Genomic DNA, 24,961 nt, shown 5'->3' with positions numbered 1-24,961 from the left:
CATCCTCCAAATCTTCATTTTCATTGTAACATTCAAGACTGATACCTTCAAATCCTTCGTAGTTCCTAACTTCTTGAAGTAGTGAAATCCTTTCATTTTCACACCCAGCCATTTCTGGCATCTCCAAGCCTGAATGCTTGAAACCACAGTAAGAAAAACAGTTCTGAATTGTCTTACTGCTTATGTCTCAACAACAATCAATGACAAAAATCACTGCTTTTGGAACACAAACACATGCGACTGACACTATTTAAAAGTGGTTTGCTCTAAGCATGGTGCACTGTCTAATTGCCAAACAAATGCGATTGATACTAATTTGAAACTTTGGCAACAGTGTAATGTCCCAAATAAACAAAGTGAATCCTGGGCTATTTTCTCAAGTAGTTTTTGTTCTTTAAGAGTTGTCCCAAATAAACAGCTGCCTGATTAACTGATGGCTAATTAATCCAAATTCATTGTAATTTCAGAGTAATTACATTAGGCTTTATATTAAAATAAAATAGTGTTAATTTCTTACAGAGCAGGTTAGAGAACTTTAGAACTGCAGTCACTGCTATGAGCCAAGAAATGCATCAGGCAATTTGCATACAGCAGCTTCCCACAAGTGCAAATACCGTTATGGCAAAATGATTTGTTTTAGTAAGATTGACTTGTTTTTCTTTCAAATGGTGCCAACAGCGTTCACCTGCTGTCTCAATTTACTGTTTCAATTTAAAGACATACACAGTGTAGCACTTGGTTCTGCACTTAAGTATGACTCTAGGGTATTGTGCTCAAGTTTCTGATTTGGACGTGAACCAGCAATCTTACTTCTCACATGCAAGTGAAAACTACAAACTGGGCCACTAGTGTTGCTAAATCAATTGGAGTTTTGTGGGCAGTCTAGAAAGGTGCCAGAAAGGAATGAGAGAAATTATTCAACATGTTAATAGGAATGAGGGCATCTAGTGTACGTATGTTAGGAAAGTTGTAAATTTGAATATTTAGTGATTTTCAGGAAAGAGCAAAGAGAGAAAATTTGTTCTGTCTGGTAACTCATTCAATGCCTGGTTTAGAAAAAATATGGGTTTGCAGATGTCACTGAAGTAGGAGATGTCGTTGAGAGTGAAGGTGTTTATCAGGATTTACAGAGGGATCGTGATTAGTTGAATAAGTGGGCTGAGGAAATGCAAATGGAGTTAATTCAGATAAGTATGGAATATTGCATTTTGGGAACCTTGGTCAGCATGGACAAATTGGGCCAAAAGTCCTGTTTATGTGCTTATGACTCTATGAGTATGTAAGTTGATATTTTTTCCTCTCACTTAACTATTTTACCTGGAAAGATGGTGGAAGCAGAATTCAGAAATTTACAGGTGAATTGGACAAGTACTTGAGGTTAAGACAGGATTATGGAACTACGCCCAACTGTACTTCACAGGAGCTTAGGGGGATAAAAGGCCAGTCTCAGTGTTGAGAGCTTCTATAATTCAAAATAAGAAGCAGCTGAATTCCAGACTCAAAATGTGTTCATTGATCGTTCAGGGTAAAACCGGAGAAACCTGTGCCTCATGGGAACGTGATTAATTGCTGCAGAAATTAGAGTGAACAGAAGCTCTACTTGTTCTTTCAACTTCAACAATAATCATTTGTAAATATATAATGTGAGATAAATTATAGCTGTTGGTGATTATTATATAACAGTAGGCTTCATTTCAAATCCATACCAATGATCCTGCCCATAAAATTTCTCAAAAACTGGATTTCTCTAACTGAGATGTTCTTTACAATGCAGCAAGTTGGTGACCTTGAGGTAATTTAATCTTTTATGCAAATAAAAATAGTCCCAACACTTTGCAGATGAGACTGAAGGGGCATCCAGATTTAGCAGAGTGGCAGTATCAGTAATTCATTATGTTCTTATGATCCAAAGCTATTTTACTGGATTACAGATTCACAAATGTAGTTGTCATTGAAAAAACAAGTAAATGATTTACACTAAGATTTTTTGAAGTATGTAACCCAGAAGAATTTTTTCCACTTCCTTATTTCAAAATATGAGAGTTACTGATAATGTCAATATTTATTACTCATCCTAATTACTCTTTAGAAGGTGGTGGTGTGCCACCTTCTTGAATTACTGCAGTGCTTCTGGTCAAAAGTTTTTCCCAGGGTAGTAGAGTCCAAAGCAAGGGGACATAGATTTCAGGTGAGAGAGGAAAGATTTAAAAGGGACCTGAGGGGCAACTTTTTCATGTAGTGGATGGTGCGGATATGAAATGAGCTGCCAGAGGAAGTGGTTTGAGGCAGATATAATTTATTAAGCACTTGAATAGGTCCTGGAAGGAAATTGAGTAAACACAAGAAATTGGGACTGATTAGGTAGACAATGTGGTTGGCATAAACTCACTAGCCTGAAAGACTTGCATCCAGGCTGTATTGCTCTATAACTCTATAAAAATACTCTGACAGCACTATTGGACAGGTGTTCCAAGATTTAGAGCAGGAATTCCCAACCTGGGGTCCACAGACCCCATCCTTGAATGGTAGTCATCCATGAAGTAAAAAAGGTTGGAAGCCCCTGATTTAGAGCCAGTGAAGGAATGGAGATATATTTCCAAGTCAGGAAGATATGTGCTATTATTGGTGGTAGAGGTTATGGGTTGGGCAACACGTGATGCCAGTGCCTCATAGCTCCAACGATCTATGTAGGATCCAGACCTTTGATGCTGCCTGTGTGGAGTTTGCACACTTTTTCCTCTGACCATGTCGATATCCCCAGGCTGCCGCTCCACCCCAAAGAGATTTCCTGGTTAGTAGATGAATTGGCCACTATAAAATACTTCTAATATAATTGAAGTTGATGGGCATGTGTGAGAGAATGGGCTGAGGAAAATTTGCTCTGAGAATTAGCTTAGATGTGATGAACTGTATGGGTAAGAAAATATAAGGAAATAAATACGAGAAATGAGAATTTAAGATATTTTATTGGAGTAGCCTAGGTCTGTATCCCAACTAGTGTTTCAGGTTAAAGTGTAAACCATTATATTTTGTGCTTTTTGCAGTTTTTTTGTCAATTTGTCAATTACCATTTTGTTGTCTTGGTAAATTTACTGGCCATTTATGAGATATTGAGTGGGTAAGTTTCTCGGGATTAGGCCATCATTAATACAGAGTGCGATTTGTTATCTTGGGCTTGGCCAATTTGTTGCTGTGCACCAGTGCAGTTCAAAAATATAAAATGACTGTAAAGTACTAAAATAAATAAACAGTGCAAAAAAGGAATAATGAGGTACTGTTCATGGGTTCATAAGCCCTTCAGAAATCTGATGGTGGAGGTGAAGAAGCTGCTTCTGAATTATTGAGTGTGGTTCTTTGGGCATCCATAGAAATTTGCAAGAGCTTTTGGTACAGACCAAATTTCCTCAAACTCCAATTGAAGCAAAGCCACTGGTATGCCTTCCTTGTGATTGCATCAGTGTGTTGTGCCCAGGATAAATCTCCAAATGTCGACACCCAGAAGCTTGAAGCTGCTCACCCTTTCCACTGCTGACCTCAATGTATTCTCATGACTACCCTTTTCTGCAGGCCGCTATCAATTCATTGGTCTTGCTAACATTGAGTGCAAGGTTGATGTTGCGACACCACTCAACCAGCTTGTTGCCATTTGGGATTTTACCAACAACAGTGGCATCATTAGTGAATTTATAGATTATAGATGATTTTTAAGCTGTGCTTAACTACACCATCTGATTTAGAGGGGGTAGAGGAGTGAGCTCAGCACACATCTTTGACGAGCTAAAGTATTGATTATACAGTAAGCAAGGAGGAGATATTATTACTAATCCACATTGACTGTGATCTCCTAATAATGAAGTCAAGGATTGAACAAGGTTCAAAGGTTGAACAAGTTAGGTCTCTATTCATTGGAGCGTAGAAGGTTGAGGGGGGATTTGATCGAGGTATTTAAAATGTTGAGAGGGATAGATAGAGTTGATGTGAATAGGCTGTTTCCATTGAGAGTAAGGGAGATTCAAACGAGAGGACATGATTTGAGAGTTAGGGGGCAAAAGTTTAAGGGAAACACGAGGGGGTATTTCTTTACTCAGAGAGTGATAGCTGTGTGGAATGAGCTTCCTGTAGAAGTAGTAGAGGCCGTTTCAGTTGTGTCATTTAAGGTAAAATTGGATAGGTATATGGACAGGAAAGGAGTGGAGGGTTATGGGCTGAGTGCGGGTAGGTGGGACTAGGTGAGATTAAGAGTTCGGCACGGACTAGGAGGGCCGGAATGGCCTGTTTCTGTGCTGTGATTGTTATATGGTTATATGATTTATTTCAGAGGGAGGTACAGAGGGCCAGGTTTTGAAATTGGTAATTAGTACTGAGGGGTTGAATGCTGAGTTATAATCAATAAACAGCAGCCTGATATATTTTATCGGTTGTCTAGGTGTCCCAAAACAGAATGGAGAACCAGTGAGATTCTGTCCACTGTAGACCTGTTGTGGTGGTAGGTGAATTGTAGCAGGCCCAGGTCTTTGCTCAGGCAGAATAAGTTATAACTATAACCAACCTTTGGAAGAAATTCATCACATTAGGTGTGAGTGCTGCCGTGCAATATTCATTGACAAAGTTGCTGCATTTTGATCAAGTTGGCACACCCTGTAAACATAATAAATTACGAATAAGCTCTTCCCAGGCTTCTAGCCTTACAGGTATCTTGGATTGATACAGGTATCGATTTTATGACAAACTCTGCCATTCTCATCGGGTATTATGCCTAGGCTTGTCTAATCTGGTGGTACACAGTGCCTTTAAAAAGTATTCACTTCCTTGGAAGTTTTTGTGTTTTATTGTTTTACAGCATTGAATCACAGCGGGTTTGATTTGGCTCTGTTTTACCCTGATGAACAGAAAAGACTTTTTCGTGTCAAAGTGAAAACAGACCTCTTCAAAGTGATCTAAATTAATTACAAATATAAAATACAAAATAATTGATTGCATAAGTGTTCACCCCTTTCAAGTCAGTGTGTAATAGATGCACCTTTGGCAGCAATTACAGCCTTGAGTCTGTGGGGCTAAGTCTCAAGTCAGCTTTGCACATCTGGACTGCAATTTTTCCCCATTCTTCTTTACAAAACTGCTAAAGCTTGGTCAGATTGCATGGGGATCATGAGTGAACAGCCCTTTTCAAGTCCAGTCACAAATTTGCAATTGGATTGAGATCTGACTTGGCCACTTCAGGACATTAACTTGGTTGTTTTTAACCCATTCCTGTGTAGCTTTGGCTTTATGCTTGGGGTCATTGTCTTGTTGGAAAACAGATCTTCTCCCAAGTCACAGTTCTTTTGCAGACTGCATCAGGTTTTCCTCCAGGATTTCCCTGTATTTTGCTGCATTCATTTTACCCTCTACCTTCACAAGCCTTCCAGGGCCTGCTGCAGTGAAGCATCCCCACAGCATGATGCAGCTACCACTATGCTTCACGGTAGGGATGGTGTATTTTTGATGATGTGCGGTGTTTGACTTACACCAAACATAGTGTTCAGTCTGATGATCAGAAAGCTCAATTTTGGTTTCATCAGACCATAGCATCTTCTTCCACCTGACTTCTGTGTGCCATCTGACAAATTCTATCCAAGATTTCATGTGAGTTTTTTCAACAGGGGTTTTCTCTTTGCCACTCTCCCATAAACTGGTGAAGCACCTGAGCAACAATTGTTGTATGTGCAGTCGCTCCCATCTCAACCACTGAAGCTTGTAACTCCTCCAGAAATATCATAGGTCTCTTTGTGGCCTCCCTCACTAGTCCCCTTCTTGCACAGTCACTCGATTTTTGAGGATGGGTAGCTCTAGGCAGATTTACAACTGTCCCATATTCTTTCCATTTCTTGATGATTGACTTAACTGTACTCCAAGGGATATTCAGTGACTTGGAAATTTTCTTGTAATCATCTCTTGACTTGTGCTTTTTAATAACCTTTTTGTGGAGTTGCTTGGAGTGTTCTTTTGTCTGCTTGGTGTAGCTTTTGCCAGGATACTGACTGACCAGCAACTGGACCTTCCAGATACAAGGAGTATCTTTACTACAGTTGAAACACCTTGACTGCACATGGTGATCTCTATTTAACTAATTATGTGAATTCTAAAACCAATTGGCTGTACCAGTGATGATTTGGTGTGTCACATTAAAGGGGCTGGGGGTGAATATTCATGCAATCAATTATTTTGTGTTTTATATTTGTAATTAATTTAGATCACTTTGTAGAGATTTGTTTTAACTTGACATGAAAATCTTTTTATGTTGATCAATGTCAAAAAAGCCCAAATTAAATCCACTGTGATTTAGAGGGGTGAATACTTTTTATAGGCACTGCATATACCCTAGTCATCCGTCTCTCCTGATTGGTTAGTCCTCATCCAATCAGGTTTTTGCTGTCCCACCTTTTTTACAATCAAATTCCAGTTCTTAATTGGAGCAAGACCTTCGACTTCGTTAAAATTCTTTTTCTCTGGTTTTTATTTTGATGGCTTCCTTCACCAGGTGGTTCCAAAAGCCATTGGCGCGGCATAGTATTTTTGTGCTATTGAAGTCAATCCTTTGGCCATTGCGAATGCAATGTTCTGCTACTGCTGATTTCTCCAGGTAGCCCAAACGGATACACCTCCTTGACTTCGACGGCAGAAAACTATTGTGCTGCACCAATGGTATTTGGGACCACTTGGTGAAGAACTCTCCAGTCCAGTGCAACCTCTAGGTTCCCTCCTGTCATACAGAACATCATGATTGAAAATATATAACTAATCCTTATAAGTATTGCTGGGATACGATCCTGAAACTCTGTCAAAGCATTATTGAAGTACCTTCACCATATGGATGACAAGAAGGAAATTGAAAGAGAGAGCAAATTATCTTTTTGAAAGTTTGAAAAAATATTGGTAGGTTCCCTTCCCAATGGTGAACTTGCTGGATTTAAACTATTGCCTGTGTGATACTTTAGTTCTGTTTTATTTTCAGGATGGTGTAAAAAAATTCACTACATATTTTTAATTTGTAGCAATTGTAATGTATTCAAATCCAACAAATGGAACAGAATTAATGTTAGTTGAAAGATTAACTACGCAGCTCTCTTGAACTGAAATGCTGAAATTACAAAAGAGAAATACTGGAAACTCTCAATCTGTCAAGTAGCATCTGTGGGAGGAGTACCAGTTTACATTTAAGATCACTCTATTCACTATTGAAATGTGGTGATTGTTTAGGGAGCACTTGCATGGGTTTTTAGATAAGTTTGTCCCATTGAGACAGGGGAAAGGATGGTAGGGTAAAGAGATGGATTTTAGTTAGGTGTTTGATGAGGTTCCCCATTCAGAAAGTCAGGAGGCATAGGATCCAGGGAAAACTGTCTGTGTGAATACAGAATTCGTGCTACAGTCACCCTTTGCCTATTGGAGGCAGGGGGTGATTGTAGATGAAGTGTATTTTGCCTGGAGGTTGGTGACCAGTGGTGTTCTGCAGAAATCTCTTCTTTGCCCTGTTCTTTATGATTTTTATAAATGATTTGGATGAAGAAGTGGAAGTGTGGGTTAGTAAGTTTGCAGATGACACAAAGGTTGGTGGTGTTATGGATAGTGTAGTAGGTTGTTCATAGGTTACAACTATCATTGACAAGCTGCGGAGCTGGACTGATAGAGTTCAACCCAGAAAAATGTGAAGTGATTCACTTTGGGAGATCGAATTTGACGTTAGTATACAGGGTTAATGGCAGGATTCTTAGCAGTATGGAGGAACAGAGGGATCTTGTCCACATCCACATTTGTGTGATCCATTACTTTATTAGTCAGGAGATTGATTTCAAGAACAGTGAAATAACATTGTAGCTCTTTAAAACTTTGGTTATACCACATTTGGAAAACTGTTTAGTTCTGGCCGAAGGAAGGATGTGGAAGTTTTAGAGAGGAGATTTACTAGGATGCTGCTTGGATTAAAAGGCTTCTCTTATGAGAATAGGTTGAGCGAGTTGAGGCTTTTCTTTCAGGAGTAAAGGAGGATGAGATATGACGATAGAGGTATACAAGATGATAGGCATAGATCAAGTGAATAGCCAGAGACTTATTTTTATCAGGGCAGAAATGGCTAATATGAGGGCCATAAGTTTAAGGTGATTGGAGGAATATATAAGATGACATCAGAGGTAAATTTTTTTTACACACAGAGTGGTGAATGTGTGGTGGTAGAGACAGCTACATTAGAGATATTTAAGAAACTCTTCAATAGGAAGATAGACAACTGACAGGCTATATAGGATCATAGAGTAAGTTAAAAAATCAGCACAACATTGTGGGCTGTTGGGCCTGTACTGTGCTGTACTGTTTAATGTTCTAATTTGTGGACAAAAATATACAACAGATAAAACAGAGGAAACAGTCAATTATTCAGCAATGCGACAGGAGTTGAAGAAAACAGGGAATAAGGTAGCCATTTTGGATATGGTAAATCAGGAATCACAAAACTTCAAGGTTGTCAACACTTTGTCTCTTGTTGTGCCTTAACCCTTTATTGTGACAGCAGATGAAGCTTTACAGACAGACAGGCAGACGTACTTTATTGATCCCGAGGGAAATTGGGTTTTGTTACAGTCGCACCAACCAAGAATAGTGTAGAAATACAGCAATATAAAACCATAAATAATTAAATGATAATAAGTAAATTATTCCAAGTGGAAATAAGTCCAGGACCAGTCTATTGGCTCAGGGTGTCTAACACTCTGAGGGAGGAGTTGTAAAGTTTGATGGCCACAGGCAGGAATGGCTTCCTATGACGCTCAGTGTTGCATCTTGGTGGAATGAGTCTCTGGCTGAATGTACTCCTGTGCCTAACCAGTACATTATGGAGTGGATGGGAGTCATTGTCCAAGATGTCATGCAACTTGGACAGCATCCTCTTTTCAGACACCACCGTCAGAGAATCCAGTTCCACCCCCACAACATCACTGGCCTTACGAATGAGTTTGTTGATTCTGTTGGTGTCTGCTGCCCCAGCACACAACAGCAAACATGATAGCACTACATATTTACTCCACATTTATACCCTGCTGTTCTGATTGAAGGTAACTGAGTCCTGATACCATTGCTTTGAGTAGCTCAAAACAGTTTGAAAGAGAAATTGATGTGTAAGAATAAGAATTGGAACTCCTAAATCAACTACAATGCTAGAAATACGTACACATGAAGAACTTCGTCATTAAGCATGCCTTATCATTTCTGAGAAAGCATCTGCCATCCAACAATGGCAATAGTATTAACCTAGCTCTTGTTTTTTTTTAGGTGAGAAACCATTTACATGTGAGATTTGTGGTAAATGTTTTACTGCAAAAAATACCCTGCAGACCCACATAAGAATCCACAGGTAAATATTTTATGTTTTGACCTCTACTTGTGTTGATTTCAGTGTAGGTAATAAAAATCAATTCAAAATACCTAACAGTGAATATAATATGTCGAGTAAAGTAAGTTTCATTTATTTAGTACTTTTCATAATTATGTATCATCTGGAAGTGTTTAGATCCATTAAAGTGCTGTAATTATAATAATGTAGGACAGCACAAAGGCACCTGGCATGTAGAAAGGCTGTCCAACTAATCTGTTTTGATATAAACAGAATGTACTGAAAATATTTAACAGTTCGGGATAGAGAGAAACCAAATTAACATTTCAAATCATTAACATTTCATCAGAACTGGAGAATTTTGGAACACAGAACAAGATGAGGGAGGGGTGGGGGGGGAATGAAGTGATGATTGTGATAAGATAAAATGGATGGCATAAATTGGTTGACAGGATATGGTGAAGGTTTGTTAATAGAAACTAATCTATCTGGAGGGCATGTGAAAAGAGGAAAAACGAAGGTGAGAGAAGCACAAAACAACAAAAAAAGTAAGAACAAACAATGCTGAAACTGTGACATATGAAAGGCAGAACTTGCTGAAAAATCTGAAATAAAGTAGAAAACTGAGAAATCCCAGCAGATCAGGCAGGATCTGTGGAGAAAGAAAAACTGAGATGCATCAAAAGTCGCCAGGGATGGAAAAGGGAGAAAAACAAGAGATAGTGGAAATCTGAACCAAAATAAAACAGGAAATACCAGAAACACTCAGTGAGAAACCCTACTTCCACTGTGCACTTCATTCCATTATGCCGATTTCTCCAGTTTCACCAAATTTGTTCTTATAACATTTCCCACATTTGTGCTTTGGAGAGGTCTTCCTTTTTCCTTAATCCTTGACTTCCCTCTTCCATAGCTGTCAGGACTTTCAACTACATCTATTCAAATTCATGCAATTTTACTCTCAATCCTTCTCACTCCAAGCAAGTATGCTGTTCTCCATGTCTTCATCTTCCTTCCCAGGATGATCCTCCGTAACTTCTGTCACCTTCAACAGCCTGAATCATTTTCTTTTCGCTTCCTCTGATGGCATTTAAACTCCCATTGAGACTCCCTGATTCACCCGTCCATCTCTATCAACACACATTCTCTTCACAGCTCCTGCGGCAACTAAAGGAACACATGCTTTTTTAACTCTTCCCTTCCACTAATCTGGAACCTAACCACCACTTTTAGGTGAAGTAGTAGTCCACTTACACACTTAGTGCTCACAAAACAATTGCCTCCACATTGGTGAAAACAAATGCAGATTGGGTGACTTAATTGCAGAATACCTACATTCAGTTGCAAGGTTAACACCGAGCATGCCCCCTTACCCCATGTCCTCCTGCTCCCATTTAGATTTCACTATTTCTGACCTTCTTACACTGTTCTAATGAAGTCCAATGTAGTCTCAAGACTAGGCATGCTACAGCTGTTCTGATTTAACTTTGAATTCAACAGTATTAGATAATTAGCCTTTCTAATTTACGTGAGAAATAGCCAGCCCTTGCATAAAGAGGAGGAAACACACACAAAATGCTGGAGGAACTCAGCAGGTCAGGCAGGAAAGGAGTAAATGGTTGGTGTTTTGGGCTGGGACCTTACATCAGATTTCCCTGATGAAGGGCCTTGGCCTGACAATCGACTGCTTACTCTTTTCCATCGATGCTGCCTGGCCTTCTGAGTTCCTCCAGCACTTTGTGTGTGTGTTGCTTTGGATTTCCAGCATTTGCAGATTTTCTTGTATAAGAGGAGGAGAGTTAGGGCTACTTGGCAAGTCAGGTGGCATCTGTGGGAAGAGCAGCAATGTTCGTTTCTCTTGGTGGATACTGCATGACCTGCTAGGTGCTTCCAGTATTATGTTAGACTTTCAGATTTCCAGCACCTGAAGAATTTTTTCCATTCCCTGGTCAGTTTTGATATAATTTGTTTTTTTCTCTCTCCGCTCACCTGATCTTCTGGACTTTTCCAACATTTTCCCTTATGTCAGATTTTCAGCAGCTGCTATGATTTGTTTTTCTTTTATTTCTCTTTCCACTGTTCTCACCACCCCCAGGCAGAGTACCAGCTTTTAACAACCTTGTCAGTCAACATCAAGGACATTCCCTTTGTTCTACCCACCCTTCCCCCTTCTCACTAACTTAAAGTATGTTTATTTTTTGTATTTTTCTAGTTCTGTTCAAAGTTCATCAATGTGAAACATTAACTTTATTTTTCTCTTCACAGTGGTTACCACTGAGTATACACAATCCTATCTGTCGTTATTTCTATCTTTCCTAAGTCCATTTTTAAGCTCCTTCCTGGCTACCTTGTAATTCTCAAGAGCCTTTCCTGATCCTTGTTTCCTAAATCTTAAGTAAGCTTCTTTCTTCCTCTTGACCAAATGTTCCACATCTCTTGTCAACCATGGTTCCTTCACCTACCATCCATTCCTTGCCTCAATTAGACAAACTTACCCAGAACCCTATGCAATTACTCCCTAAGCAACCTTCACATTTCTGTTGCTCATTTCCCTGAGTAAATCTGCTCCCAATCCACACTCCCAAGTTCCTGCCTAATAGCATTATAATTCCCCCTTCCCCTAATTACCATCTGTATCCAAAACTGTGGTAAAGGTCAGGCAGTTGTGCTCACTATCTCTGACATGCTCACCCATTGAGAGATCTGACACCTGACCAGACTCATTCCCAGTACCAGATCCAGTGTGGCTTCTCCTCCAGTTGCCTGTCTCCATATTGTGTCAGGAATCCTTCCTGCATACACTGAAGAAATTCCTCCCCATCCGAACATTCTGCACTAAGGATCAGGCAATCAATGTTAGGGAAGTTTAAATCACCCATAACAACAACAATGTTACTTTTGCTCTTTTCAAAACTGTGCCGCCCATTCTGTTCTTCAGTGTCTCTGTTGCTTTGGGAGAAGGGTGTGTCTACAGAATACTCCTAATAGAGTAGTTGCTCACTTCCTATTTCTGACTTCAACCCACACTGATGCAGTGGACCATACCCTCACGACAGGCTCCCCTTCTGCAGCTATGATGCTATCCCTGATTAGCAACACCACTCTCCCTCTTCTTTTACCTCCTTCCCTGTCCCTTTTGAAACATCCAAACCCCAGAATATCCAGTAGCCATTCGCTTCCTTACAGAATCACTACACGTTGCATCTTCCTGTACACCAACTGTCCCATCCTCTGACCTGTCACTCGAGTTCCCAACCCCCTCACAAACTAGCTTAAACCCTCCACAGCAGCTGTAACAAACCTGCCTGCAAGGATATTGTTCTCTGTCATGTTAAGGTTTAACCCATCCTTCTTGTACAGGTCATACCTTCCCCAGAAGAGATCCCAATGATCCACAAAAGTGAAACCATGCCCCCGGCACTAATTCCTCAGCTACACATTCATCTGCCAAATCAACCTATTCTTACCCCCACTGGCACATGGGATAGGCAGCAATCCAGAGATTACTACCCTTGAGGTCCTTCTTTTCAGCTTCCTACCTTGTTCCCCATATTTTCTCTTCAGGACCTCCTCTTTTTTCCTACCTATGTCAACTTGCTACCAAAAAGTACCACAACTTCTGGCTGCTCCCCCTCCCCCTTTAGAATGCTGAGATGATCTGAGATATTCCTGACCATGTCACCTGGGAGTTAACATGCCGTCTGAGAGTCTCTCTCTCTCATCCACAAATTCTCCTGTTTGCTCCTCGATCACCACTGCATTCCTCTTCTTCCTGCTTTCCCTTCTGAGCCACAGAGTACCAGTACCAGTCACCGCAGCTTTCCCCCAGTGAACCCCTCCCTCCCCAGCAGTATCCAAAGTGATGTACCTTTTATTGAAGGGAATGGGGTACTCTGCACTATCTCCCTGTTCACGTTCCCTCTATTGACAATCACCTAGCTACCTGCCTCCTGCAGGTAGGGATAACAACGTCCCTATAGATCCCATCTCTCACCTCCTCCTCATTTTCCTATATGAGTTTTAGGTCCACCAGCTGTAACTCCAGTTCCCTAACATGGCTCGATGCACCTCCCACAGATGCAGCTATCAGGGAGACTGGAGGTCTCCCAGATCTCCCACATCTCCCACATCTGACGTGAAGAACACTCCACTGACCTTAGATCCATTCTAACTAGTCTAGCTAAGCACTAATAGACAAAGAAAGAAACTTAACAAAACTTTGCCTTAGCCTCCACCTCTTCTAACCGAAGCCTCAAGCTCTGCACTCCCTTTCCACTCACATAATAACCACTCCCCCGGTGGCTGCTGTGCTTCAATCTCAATTCTTTCTATAGGCCTTTGCCAAGTGCTTATAAGTTGCAGTATCTCAAGCCTGCCGACAAGTTCCAAAAAGCCCCACTCACTTTTAAAATCTTGTACTCGCTCTCTGCAAACAAGCAACTGCACGCGATATTTGAAGCCTACCGAAAAGTTCTGAAAGATCACGCTCACTTTTTATTTTGATATTCCAACCCATACATCCAGTTCCTAAAATCTACCAATACCTCTTCACTTCTTAATATTTTTCTGAGTTTCATCTGCAGACTTGAAAATAATCCCAAATATTTTTGCAACTGGAAGCAATGTATATCCTTCACATACTGAATTGAGCTGGACTATACTTCCCTTCCAGTTTGGAAAATTACACTGACTGCAGAATAGAACAATATAATTACATGGAAGTAATGATGTTTTGCAAATTATATTGTGGAAACAATTGTATAATGTTTAATATTATTCTAGGGGAGAAAAGCCGTTTTCCTGTTCTATCTGTGGAAAAAGCTTTGCAGATCCTAGTGCAAAACGACGTCATGATGCTATGCACACTGGAAACAAGCCGTTTGTTTGCTCAACATGTAATCAGCGATTCACTCGTGCTGACAACCTAAGGTCTCATATGAAGATTCACAGCAAGGAGAGGAAACCCCATGGATTAGTTAATGTACCAGGTGGTACAGAGGAGGTGAAGACAATTTTGCAGCTTCAGCAGTACCTCCCTACAACAGGTGAACAACAGATTCAGCTTGTAGTCACCAATGATGTTCATAACATAAATTTCATGCCCAACCATGGACAAAGCATCAGCATTATTTCAGCTGAGGGGTCACAAAATCTCCCTGAGGAACAGACCTCAAACTTGGCTCTGCTAACTCAGCCAGCAGAGCACATGCAGAATTTGACTTTAGTATCCCAGCCTGGACAAACAGACGACATTCAAGCCATTGGCATGGTGGAAAACCAAGAAGGTGCAGGACAGCCGGAACAAATGCATGTGATCACATTGACAAACGAGGAAGTAGAACACCTCCAAGATCAAGCTCAGCAATTGCATATAACACATGGGAGATCACAGTCTATTAGTCTTGGGCAGGAGGCTACTCAGCCAGGTCAGTTGAACCAGGAAGAAGCTCAGCACTTCCAACAGAATCGATCTGTACCTGCTTCTGAGCCACCATCTCAAGGACTATCTGTGAATCAAAGCTCGCAGAAAACACAGGGAGAACATATCACAGACCAGACATTCCAGCTGCAAGCAGGCAGTGTTTCTTATCTCTATACGACCAATTTGGTCACACAGAACTAGGAAAATCAAACTGGTTTGAATGCTTACTGAAAGCAGAACATTTTTGAATGACTATTTAAAATGGAAGCTAACTCATAATTTGATTTTGTTCAGATGCTTACAGAGGATATATAACATAGCACCATTATTTGCTAATTTTAGTATAGAATTTTTAATATGTTCCAGATTGTTTCCTCCTCCTTTGCTTTTACATCTTTGACTCTTTAGAGGTGGTACTAAAGTCTCACAAAGCATTACGCTGGATTTCTTTCCCCTCTTCCCAAACAAGATATATGTACATGAATTCCAAGTTGAATATCATCATTTAGTGCTACTTTTAACATTTAAGTAAGTTAAAAGAAAATGCCTTTTCAATTGATTTTGTCAGATCAATGCAAATATATGCTAGAATATCAACTGTGGAGCCTCAGTTTAAATGTTTCTGGGTATCTGTTGTGCCTTTTTGGAAGTAATATACTTGAGATCTTTACAACAAATATATTTGCTAACTCAATCCTTTTTGCTGCTTTCTTTGAAGATTTTGAATTAAAATACCAAATATGTTTATTTAATAAGAGAATTATAATTATGTACATAGTTTGAACTTCTATTCATGTTGCAAAGTATTTCTTAAATACAAGTTATGAGTCTAAGTTCTGGTTTAGAAGCCGAACCTGATTAGGAAGAACATTTGTTTATTTCTTTGATTCTTTCTTTTTCTTTGTTTTTTGGGGTATTTCAATTTATCAAAGTTATAGTTTTTTTTAAAGAAAATGCTAGATTTTACTAATTAATACATATTTTGCATTTTGGTTGAAGATTAAATTGCAAAAATTTGTTAAATAAAATGTGTGCGTTTATAGTTCTGAATTCTGAATGGTAAAAGTGTAAATTATATATTTGATATTAATACAAAAGTTTTCAGATTATCTCTCCCATTTCACGTACATCAGCTCTCACCTCATCCTCCCGCCACCCCACTAGGGATAGGGTTCTCCTTGTCCTCACCAACCATTCCACCAGCCTTCGGGTCCAACATATAATTCTATAACCTCCGCCACCTCCAACGGGATCCCACCTCCAAGCACATCTTTCTCTCCCCCCCGCCTTCTGCAGGGATCGCTCCCTACGCAACTCCCTTGTCCATTCGTCCTCCCCATCCCTTCCTACTGATCTCCCTCCCGGCACTTACCCTTACACTTCCTCCCTCACCACCACTCAGGGCCCCAGACAGTCCTTCCAGGTGAGGCGATACTTCACCTGTGAGTCGGCTCGTGTGGTACACCGCGTCCGGTGCTCCCGGTGTGGCCTTCTATATATTGGTGAGACCCGATGCAGACTGGGAGACCGTTTCACTGAACACCTATGCTCTGTCCGCCAGTGAAAGCAGGATCTCCCAGTGGCCACACATTTTAATTCCACATCCCATTCCCATTCTGATATGTCAATCCATGGCCTCCTCTATTGTCAAGATGAAGCCACACTCAGGTTGGAGGAACAACACCTTATATACCGGCTGGGTGGCCTCCAACCTGATGGCATGAACATTGATTTCTCTAACTTCCATTAATGCCCCCTCCCCTTCTTACCCCATCCCTTATTTATTTGTTTGTTTGTTTATTTATTAATTATTTTTTCGTCTCTCTCTCTCCCCCCCCCCCCTCTCTTTTTTCTCTCTCTGTCCCTCTCACAATCACTCCTTGCCGGCTCTCCATGTTCCTCTGGTGCTCCCCTCCCCCTTTCTTTCTCCCTGGGCCTCCCATCCCATGATCCTCCCCCTTCTCCAGCTCTATCCCTTTTGCCAATCAACTTTACAGCTCTTAGCTTCATCCCTCCCCCTCCTGTCTTCTATCATTTCGGATCTCCCCCTCCCCCTCCCGCTTTCAAATCTCTTACTATCTCTTCTTTCAGTTAGTCCTGACGAAGGGTCTCGGCACGAAACATCGACTGTACTTCTTCCTATAGATGCTGCCTGGCCTGCTGTGTTCCACCAGCATTTTGTGTGTGTTGCTCAGATTATTTAATGTTATGTTTTCTATAGTGTGGTTCCCTTCATACTATGTTATGACATCTGTAGCCATCAGAGATGTACTTTATACCAGTTAGTAATCAGGATCTCATCACAACAAAAGTGATTCAGCAATGATAAACAGCAATCTTAAATCATATTCAAGTTTTGTTTTTTTAACCTTCTGAAATCTTTAGATGGTGTAACTATGAGTCATATTTTTGTGCATGTGGTTATAGTTTTAAAAAGCTTATAATAATACACATAATATGTATGATGTAGTCTTCCCAGGCTTTTGTATCTGTTGGGATAAAGTACTAATTTGGATCTGTCATACTCCCAGATGGTGAGATTCCAATTTTCTTACTGACCTATATCCACTTCTTCAGAAAAATAATGGGTTAATTGAATGATAAAACTTTCTCTACTCTTCCTTCTACAGTCAGTGAAACTGGATGGGAAAGGAAGCTGAATTTTCAAAGAGAAAAGGGAAGTTAACTGACTAGAAAAGATAGATTATATAAAAGTTTGGTGAGATCATATTTAATGTTAGCATACATTCAGTGTCTGTATCTTGGGAAGGATTATTCATGACTGGCATCAGTGTGGCTTGGCATTGACTAACTGAGAGGATGTTGAGGTTGAATAGCATACGGTCTTTACTCATTTGAGTTTAGAAGAACAAGCAGTCATCTTATTGAGACTCATTCTGAGGAGGGGTTGAGAGGGTGACAGGCTGCTTCTGGTTGGAACTAGAATCATAAACTTGTTACAAAGTGGAAGGAGACCATTTGGACGATCAGATTTGCAAAAATAAAACTCAACCGGGAGTAATTGAATGAGTCTAGCTTCCTAGACTTTTCCCATTGTCCTGCATTTTTACTTTTGGTGCTCTCGGTGTGGTTTCCTCTGTACTGTAGAAGCCAAACAAAAACAGGATGACCATTTTTTAGTGCACCTGTGTTGAGTTTACAATGGTAATCCTGAGCTTTCAAATGGGTGTCATGAATTCTTTGATCTAGCTCCTGCACTGTGTGAACAAGAACTTCTCATCTTCCTCTGGGGCATGTCACAGCCTTCAGCAATTTCAGGATCAGTTGTCCTCTCTGTATCAGAGCTGACAGTTGCACGGTGAGCTTACCCAACGGTAATACTAACCCAATTTTACTTTCTCTCTTAGATAATGCCTGATAGCCTGAACATCTACATTCATGACCTACATTTGATAATCTATGGTATGTAAGACCCAAACAGTCTCTCCAGGTAAAGCAGCAGTTCAGTTGCACTAGCTCCAATCTAGCGTAGTGCATTCAGTGATCACAATATAGTCTTCTCTGCACTGGAGAAACCAAACACAGATTGAGAGATTACTTGCGGAGTACCTACATTTAACCCACAGGGACAGCCCTGACTTCCTGTTTCCTGTGGCTCTAATTCTCCATTGGGGTTACCTGTATAGTTGCACTGAGGTTCAACGCAAGCTTGAAGAACAGCACCACATGTTCTGTTTGAGCGCATTACAAACATCTGATTAAGAATCAGGTTTATTATCTCTGACATACGTCATGAAATCTGTTGTTTTTGTAATAGCAGTACAGTGCAAGACATAAAAATTAGTTAGTTACAATTAGTGGACAAATTTTGTAACATATACAGGTACTATTAAACCTGATGTTAACTTAGCAGTAGCAGCACAATGCATGATAAATATAGAATTAAAATAAATGAATTTCAGTAAATTATGTATATTAAATAATTAAAAATAGTAGTGCAAAAGCAAAAAAATTTTTTAAAGTGTTCATGGGTTCAATGTCCATTTAGAAATTGATGGCAGAGGGGAGGAAGCTGTTCCTGAATCGCTGAGTGTGTGCCTTCAGGCTTCTGTACCTCCTTCCTGATGGTAACAATGAGAGGAGGCCATGTCCTGGATGGTGAGGGTCCTTAATAATGGACACTGCTTTTCTGAGGCACCGCTCCTTGAAGACGTCCAAGATACTACGGCTAGTACCCATGATGGAGCTGACTAATTTTCTGACTTTCGGAAGCTTCTTTTGATCTTGTACAGTAGCCACCTGACCCCATTACCAGACAGTGATGCAGCCTGTCAAAATTCTTTCTACAGTACCTAAGAAAGGGATTCATACCCAGAATGTGATCTCAGGTGAGATAGGGTTTGTGAACACCTAGGTGCTGTTGTGCTTTGAGTTGATTCTTTGCAGCAATCTAAATTACTGAATGCTTACTGGTTTATATTTTGAATATTCCCTGCAATATGAAACCTGTTTTCCTGAAACATTAGCTCTCCTGTTTGAAACTAGCTGACGGGATTGTTCTCTCCAGAGCCTTATCCTTCTCCATGGAAACTCCATGTCTGTTTACAAGTTTGCCTTTCAGCATGGCTCCATCTTTACAGCTTGAAGTAATTGGCTGCCTCACACATCCAGATTTTTGCCAAGTAAAGTGTACAACAGAGGTAATTAAAATGTGTTTGGTTCCTTATTTAAAGTTTGTCTTAAAGGAGATATAATTTATGAATTATATTGATTTACTTATTTCTTTTCTTTTTTTCTTTCTATATTATCATGTATTGCATTGTACTGCTGTTGCTAAGTGAACAAATTTCACATCATATGTTGGTGATAATAAAACTGCTTCTGAATACTAAGATCTTCTTAGTGGCAGAATACATCTGCAGTACTTATCCTACTGGACAAAGAATTTAGATGCTTAGATTAAAGAAGTAGTTAAGTTCAGTTAATTAATAAAATAAATTTGGGGCAGAAAGCTTGTTTCGGTAAATGGTGAGCATCAAAGTACCAAGTTGTATAAAACCCTTTTCGATTTACTTTGTTAAGAATTCTGCCTAGCTATCAGGTTTGTCCACGGAGGATTCCCGACTAAGTAGTGTGGTTGATTCCCGATGATGATCTGAAATGAACTTGTAACCACTCAGTTGTCCCGCATCTGTGTTTCAAGAAGATGGCTCACCACTGCCTTGTTAAGCAACAACAGAATGCTGAAAGGACATGGTGGCTCAAGCAGCAACCATAGAAGCAAAAGGTTCAAGTCAACCTTCTGGGTTGAACTGCTGATGCAGGGCGTTGACCCTAAGAGTCAGGAAGGAAAACCATTCTCAATATCAGGGAAAGAATGGGGGAATGGGACTGAATGGTGTGCTCTATATTGAACTGGTGAATGATGTCCCCTTGTACTAACTCTGCAACTTGTTTCATTGAGTGAGAAATAAGTATTACTTGGGATCTGAGGGATAAAGACCAAAAAGAATTGCCTTTATGTAGTGACGTTCCAAGATAGATAGATAGATAGATACTTTATTCATCCCCATGGGGAAATTCAACTTTTTTCCAATGTCCCATACACTTGTTGTAGCAAAACTAATTACATACAATACTTAACTCAGTAAAAAATATGATATGCATCTAAATCACTATCTCAAAAAGCATTAATAATAGCTTTTAAAAAGTTCTTAAGTCCTGGCGGTAGAATTGTAAAGCCTAATGGCATTGGGGAGTATTGACCTCTTCATCCTGTCTGAGGAGCATTGCATCGATAGTAACCTGTCGCTGATGGTTTACAATTAATTAATTTTGAAATAAAACCGAAAATGTTGGAATTATTCATCATTTCAAACAACATTATGTTGGAAGGGAAGCAGTTAATATTTCACCTGAATGGGGTAGGGACAGAAGAAATGCATTAAGCTATAGGGAAGGTGGGAGAGGAGTGTCTTCAATAGGATAAAACCAGGGTGACCATAGGAATAAACTGTAAACAAGATTGTGAGTAAATGGGAATCGTTTAGAGGGCAAGAACACAGACAGAACTTACTCAAGCTACTCATATTCCCTCAGTGGCTCCAACACAAGCCCAAAGCATGATTGATCCACCCCTGTGCTTAACAGTTGGAGAGGTGTTCTTTTCATGAAATTCTGCACCCTTTTTTCTCCAAACATACCTTTGTTCATTGCGGCTAAAAAGTTCTATTTTAACTTAATCAGTCCATAGGACTTTTTTCCAAAATGCATCAGTCTTGTTTAGGTGTTCCTTTGCAAACTTCTGCCATTGAATTTTGTGGTGAGGATGCAGGAGAGGTTTTCTTCTGATGACTCTTCCATGAAGGTCATATTTGTGCAGGCGTCGCTGCACAGTAGAACAGTGCACCACCACTCCAGAGTCTGCTAAATCTTCCTGAAGGTCTTTTGCAGTCAAACGGGGCTTTGATTTGCCTTTCTAGCAATCCTACGAGCAGTTCTCTGGGAAAGTTTTCTTGGTTTTCCAGACGTCAACTTGACCTCCACCATTCCCGTTAACTGCCATTTCTTCATTACATTATGAACTGAGGAAGCAGCTACCTGAAAACGCTTTGCTATCTTCTTATAGCCTTCTCCTGCTTTGTGGGCATCATTTATTTTAATTTTCAGAGTGCTAGGCAGCTACTTAGAGGAGCCCATGGCTGCTGATTGTTGAAACAAAGTTTGAGGAGTCGGGGTATTTATAAAGCTTTGAAATTGGCATCACCTGGCCTTTCCTAATGATGACTGTGAACAAGCCATAGCCCTAACAAGCTAATTAAGGTCTGAGACCTTGGTAAAAGTTATCTGAGAGCTCAAATCTCTTGGGGTGCCCAAACCTTTGCATGATGCTCCTTTCCTTTTTTTCACTCTAAAATTGTACATAACAAAAATGATACACTAATCTTGCTTAAAATGTTGAAAAGAATGTTTCATCTTTAACTTTATGACTTTTGGAGGTCAGTTCATCTTCTACTCACTTAACTATTCACAGTAACAAAAATTTTGACCGGGGTGCCCAAACTTTTGCTTGCCACTGTATGTTGGGCCCAAGATAGATCTTTAGAGATGTTGATACCCAGGAACTTGAAACTGTTACCAAAGACTGTCAAATTTCTACAGATGTACTGTGGAGAGCTCTAACTGTTTACATCACTACCTGATATGGAGAGGCCACTGCACAGGATCGATAAAAGCTGCAGAAAATTGCAAACTCTGCCAATTCCATCATGGGCACTATGCTTCTCATGTCCTTTTCTTGTTGCTATCATCAAGAAGGATGTACAGGATCCTGAAGAGGCACACTCAACAGTTTAGGAATAGCTTTTTCCATCTGCTGTCAGACTTCTAAATGGCCAATGAACCCATGTACACTAACTCACTTTTTTTCTCTTTTTGTTTGCTCTCCTTTTGTACTATTTATTTAATTTCAATACACACAGTATATTCTTTTTTTGTCATTTATTGTTTTATTATTATGTATTGTAATATACTGCCACAAAAGAACAATTTTCAAGATATGTGCCAGAGATATTTAACATGATTCTGATTCATGGTTGAAGAACCATCTGTCTGATGTCTCAAGAATAAAGGGAAGCTAGAGTAGAGGATAGAAATGTGTAAGTATTATTGAGAGAGGTGGACACGAGCGTAATATTCAAAAATAAAGTCATGTTTTACTCTAGTATGAATATTCTTTCTCTCCCTTCCCACCTTTCCTTCTAATTTGTTTGCTGATATTCACTACAGTATTGCCTATCAAAGATGTTATAATACAGATTTGACTATAGGCATTAATAACATAATTAGCTGAAGGTTTAATGTTATGGTATTTTGAGTCATTCAAATTTAAGTCTTTTGGCCTCTTGTTTCTATAAATAACATCAGTGCTGTTGCTGTGTTTTTATATCACCTTCCAATATTAAGTTCAAAGTAAAATCATTATCAAATTACGTACAGTATATGTCACCATGTACAACCCTGAGATTCATTTTCTTGCAAGCATGCGCAGTAAATCTAAGAAGTACAATAGTCATTGAAATCCACATCAAACAGGATGGACAACAGCCAATGTGCAAAAGACAACAAAATGTGCAAATAGAAAATAAAAATAATAAATAGATAGACAGACAAGCAAGCAATAAATATAGAGAATATGAAGAATCCTTTAAAATGAGTCTATAGGTTGTGGGAACAGTTCAGTGACGGTGAAGTTGAATAAAGTTATCCCCTCTGGTTCAATAGCCTGATGGTTGAAGGGATATAACTGTTTCTGAATTTGGTGGCGTGAGTCCTTCTTGATGGAAGCAGTGAGAAGAGAGCATGGTCTGGGTGGTGGGGTTCCTTGATGTCATATGCTGATTTCCTGCAACAGCATTTTGTGTAGATGTGCCTAAAGGTGGGGAGGAATTTACCCGTGATGGACTGGGTAAATCCACTACTTTTTGTAGGATTTTCTGTTCAAGGGCATTGGTGTTTCTATACCAGACCGTTAATGCAACCAGTTAATATACTCTACACCACACATCTATAGAAGTTTATCAAAGTTTTAGTTGTCATGCCAAATCCTTGCAAACCTCTAAGGAAGTAGAGTCACTGCTGTGTTTTCCTTGTAATACCATTTACGTGCTAGGCCCAGGATAAATCCTTTGAAATAATAACCCTGAGGAACTTAAAGTTGCTGACCCTCTTCACCTTTGGTCCCCCGATGAGAACTGACTTATGGACTTCTGGAACATCAACATTTCTCAATCTTTCGCTACTTAAAGAGATACTTTGCCACTTGTTACTCACTCACACAGCTTGTCTATATCCCCTTGTACCCTTCATCACTACTTGCACTCTTGATTTGTTTCATGTCACCAGCGGTTCGAAATGATCTGCTCAATCAAATTAAGTGCTGACCTTAAGTACCCCCACTATCCATAACCTGTCAATAACCGAAGTACCTATTGATAGTATCTTTTACTTTTCTTTCTTAAATCCACAGTAGGATATTACCTTTACATTCTATATGCTCTAAACTTGTTAATCGATCTGTGCTGGACCTCATTAAATGCTTTCTAACTATCTAAAAACACATCCTCTGGTTTCCCTCTCATCCAATCTGTTAGTTAAATCTTTGAAGGACTCCAATCTTCGAAGGCCTCACATTATTTTTCTTTTATCCACTTTTGATTTGGCTTTCTTTTGTCATCTCCCACTAGGACTCACCTCTTCTTTGTTCTTGATATCCACTTTGCTGTCAGCATTATCCTCTGAGCAGAATGGAACATTTCCATGAATAAAATACATTAACGTAGGAGGAAGGTCTGGATTTATCTTGGGGTGGTTTAACAGGTCAGCACGACATAGTGGGCCGAAGGACCTGAACTTTGCTGTAATGTTCTATGATAATAAATGCACGTTCACCCTCCCCAACGTAGGACCTTAGGCAACATGAAATTGTGCCAAGAAAAAGTACAGGTGTTTTCTATCAATACAATTGGGCTACAGTGAATTAATTATGAGATTAGAGGTATGATCAGTAAGATATCTAAACAGCCTGTATGAGCTTAATAACATTTTAATATTAATAATTATGGCATAATTCAAAAAACATGGAAATTGTATCATCGAACAGCATTGTGGATGAACAAAATTCTGAAAATCAAAGGAATTACTGTCGCTGCTATATTAAACACTAACTGGCATTGTAAATTTTTAACTCGAATGCACGTCCCATATTCTGGTCAAGCAGCATCTGTGGGAGTGATGGGTGGGGTGGGATCTGGGCTGATACTACTCAACCTACTGAGTTCCTCCAGCAGTTTGTTCTTTAATCCAGATTCCAACATTTGCTGTCTCTAGTGGCTCCATCCGTGTGTATTGTTTATTTGTTTTTAAAGTTATGTTTGGAAGCAGTTCTGTATGAATTGTAAGAATATTCGATGTTATTCTCTGTTATCCAGTGCCTTAAAGGGAGGAAAGTAACACTGAAGATGAATTTGCAGTGACATCACAAATGATTGATTGTGTACTCTGCTTGATCATGGCATGTGGTATCTTCCCCACCACAAGATAAGATGGTGTCTGTGAAATGCTAATTGTTCAATTTATAAGTGTTGCCAATGTTTTTTGTTGGTAATCTGAGTGCCTCCCTAGAAGCTGCTTATTGTTTACCTAAGTAACAAAGA

General features: G+C 39.7%; 1 protein-coding gene across 1 annotated transcript in view; it reads left to right on the top strand.

The window, feature by feature from the left end:
- Positions 1-16,552, top strand: part of zbtb24 (zinc finger and BTB domain containing 24) — a 40,315-nt gene extending 23,763 nt beyond the window's left edge. Inside the window, exons 6-7 of the mRNA XM_073055890.1 lie at positions 9,304-9,385; positions 14,147-16,552. Coding sequence (XP_072911991.1) covers positions 9,304-9,385; positions 14,147-14,987 — 923 coding nt within the window. The 3' untranslated portion in view covers positions 14,988-16,552. The remainder of the gene's footprint in view (positions 1-9,303; positions 9,386-14,146) is intronic.
- The last annotated feature ends 8,409 nt before the right edge of the window (positions 16,553-24,961 follow it).

Source organism: Hemitrygon akajei, chromosome 9 (genome assembly GCF_048418815.1).
Source record: "Hemitrygon akajei chromosome 9, sHemAka1.3, whole genome shotgun sequence".
In the NCBI taxonomy this organism is placed as follows: Eukaryota; Metazoa; Chordata; class Chondrichthyes; order Myliobatiformes; family Dasyatidae; genus Hemitrygon; species Hemitrygon akajei.
This window is presented reverse-complemented; position numbering and strand designations above follow the sequence as displayed.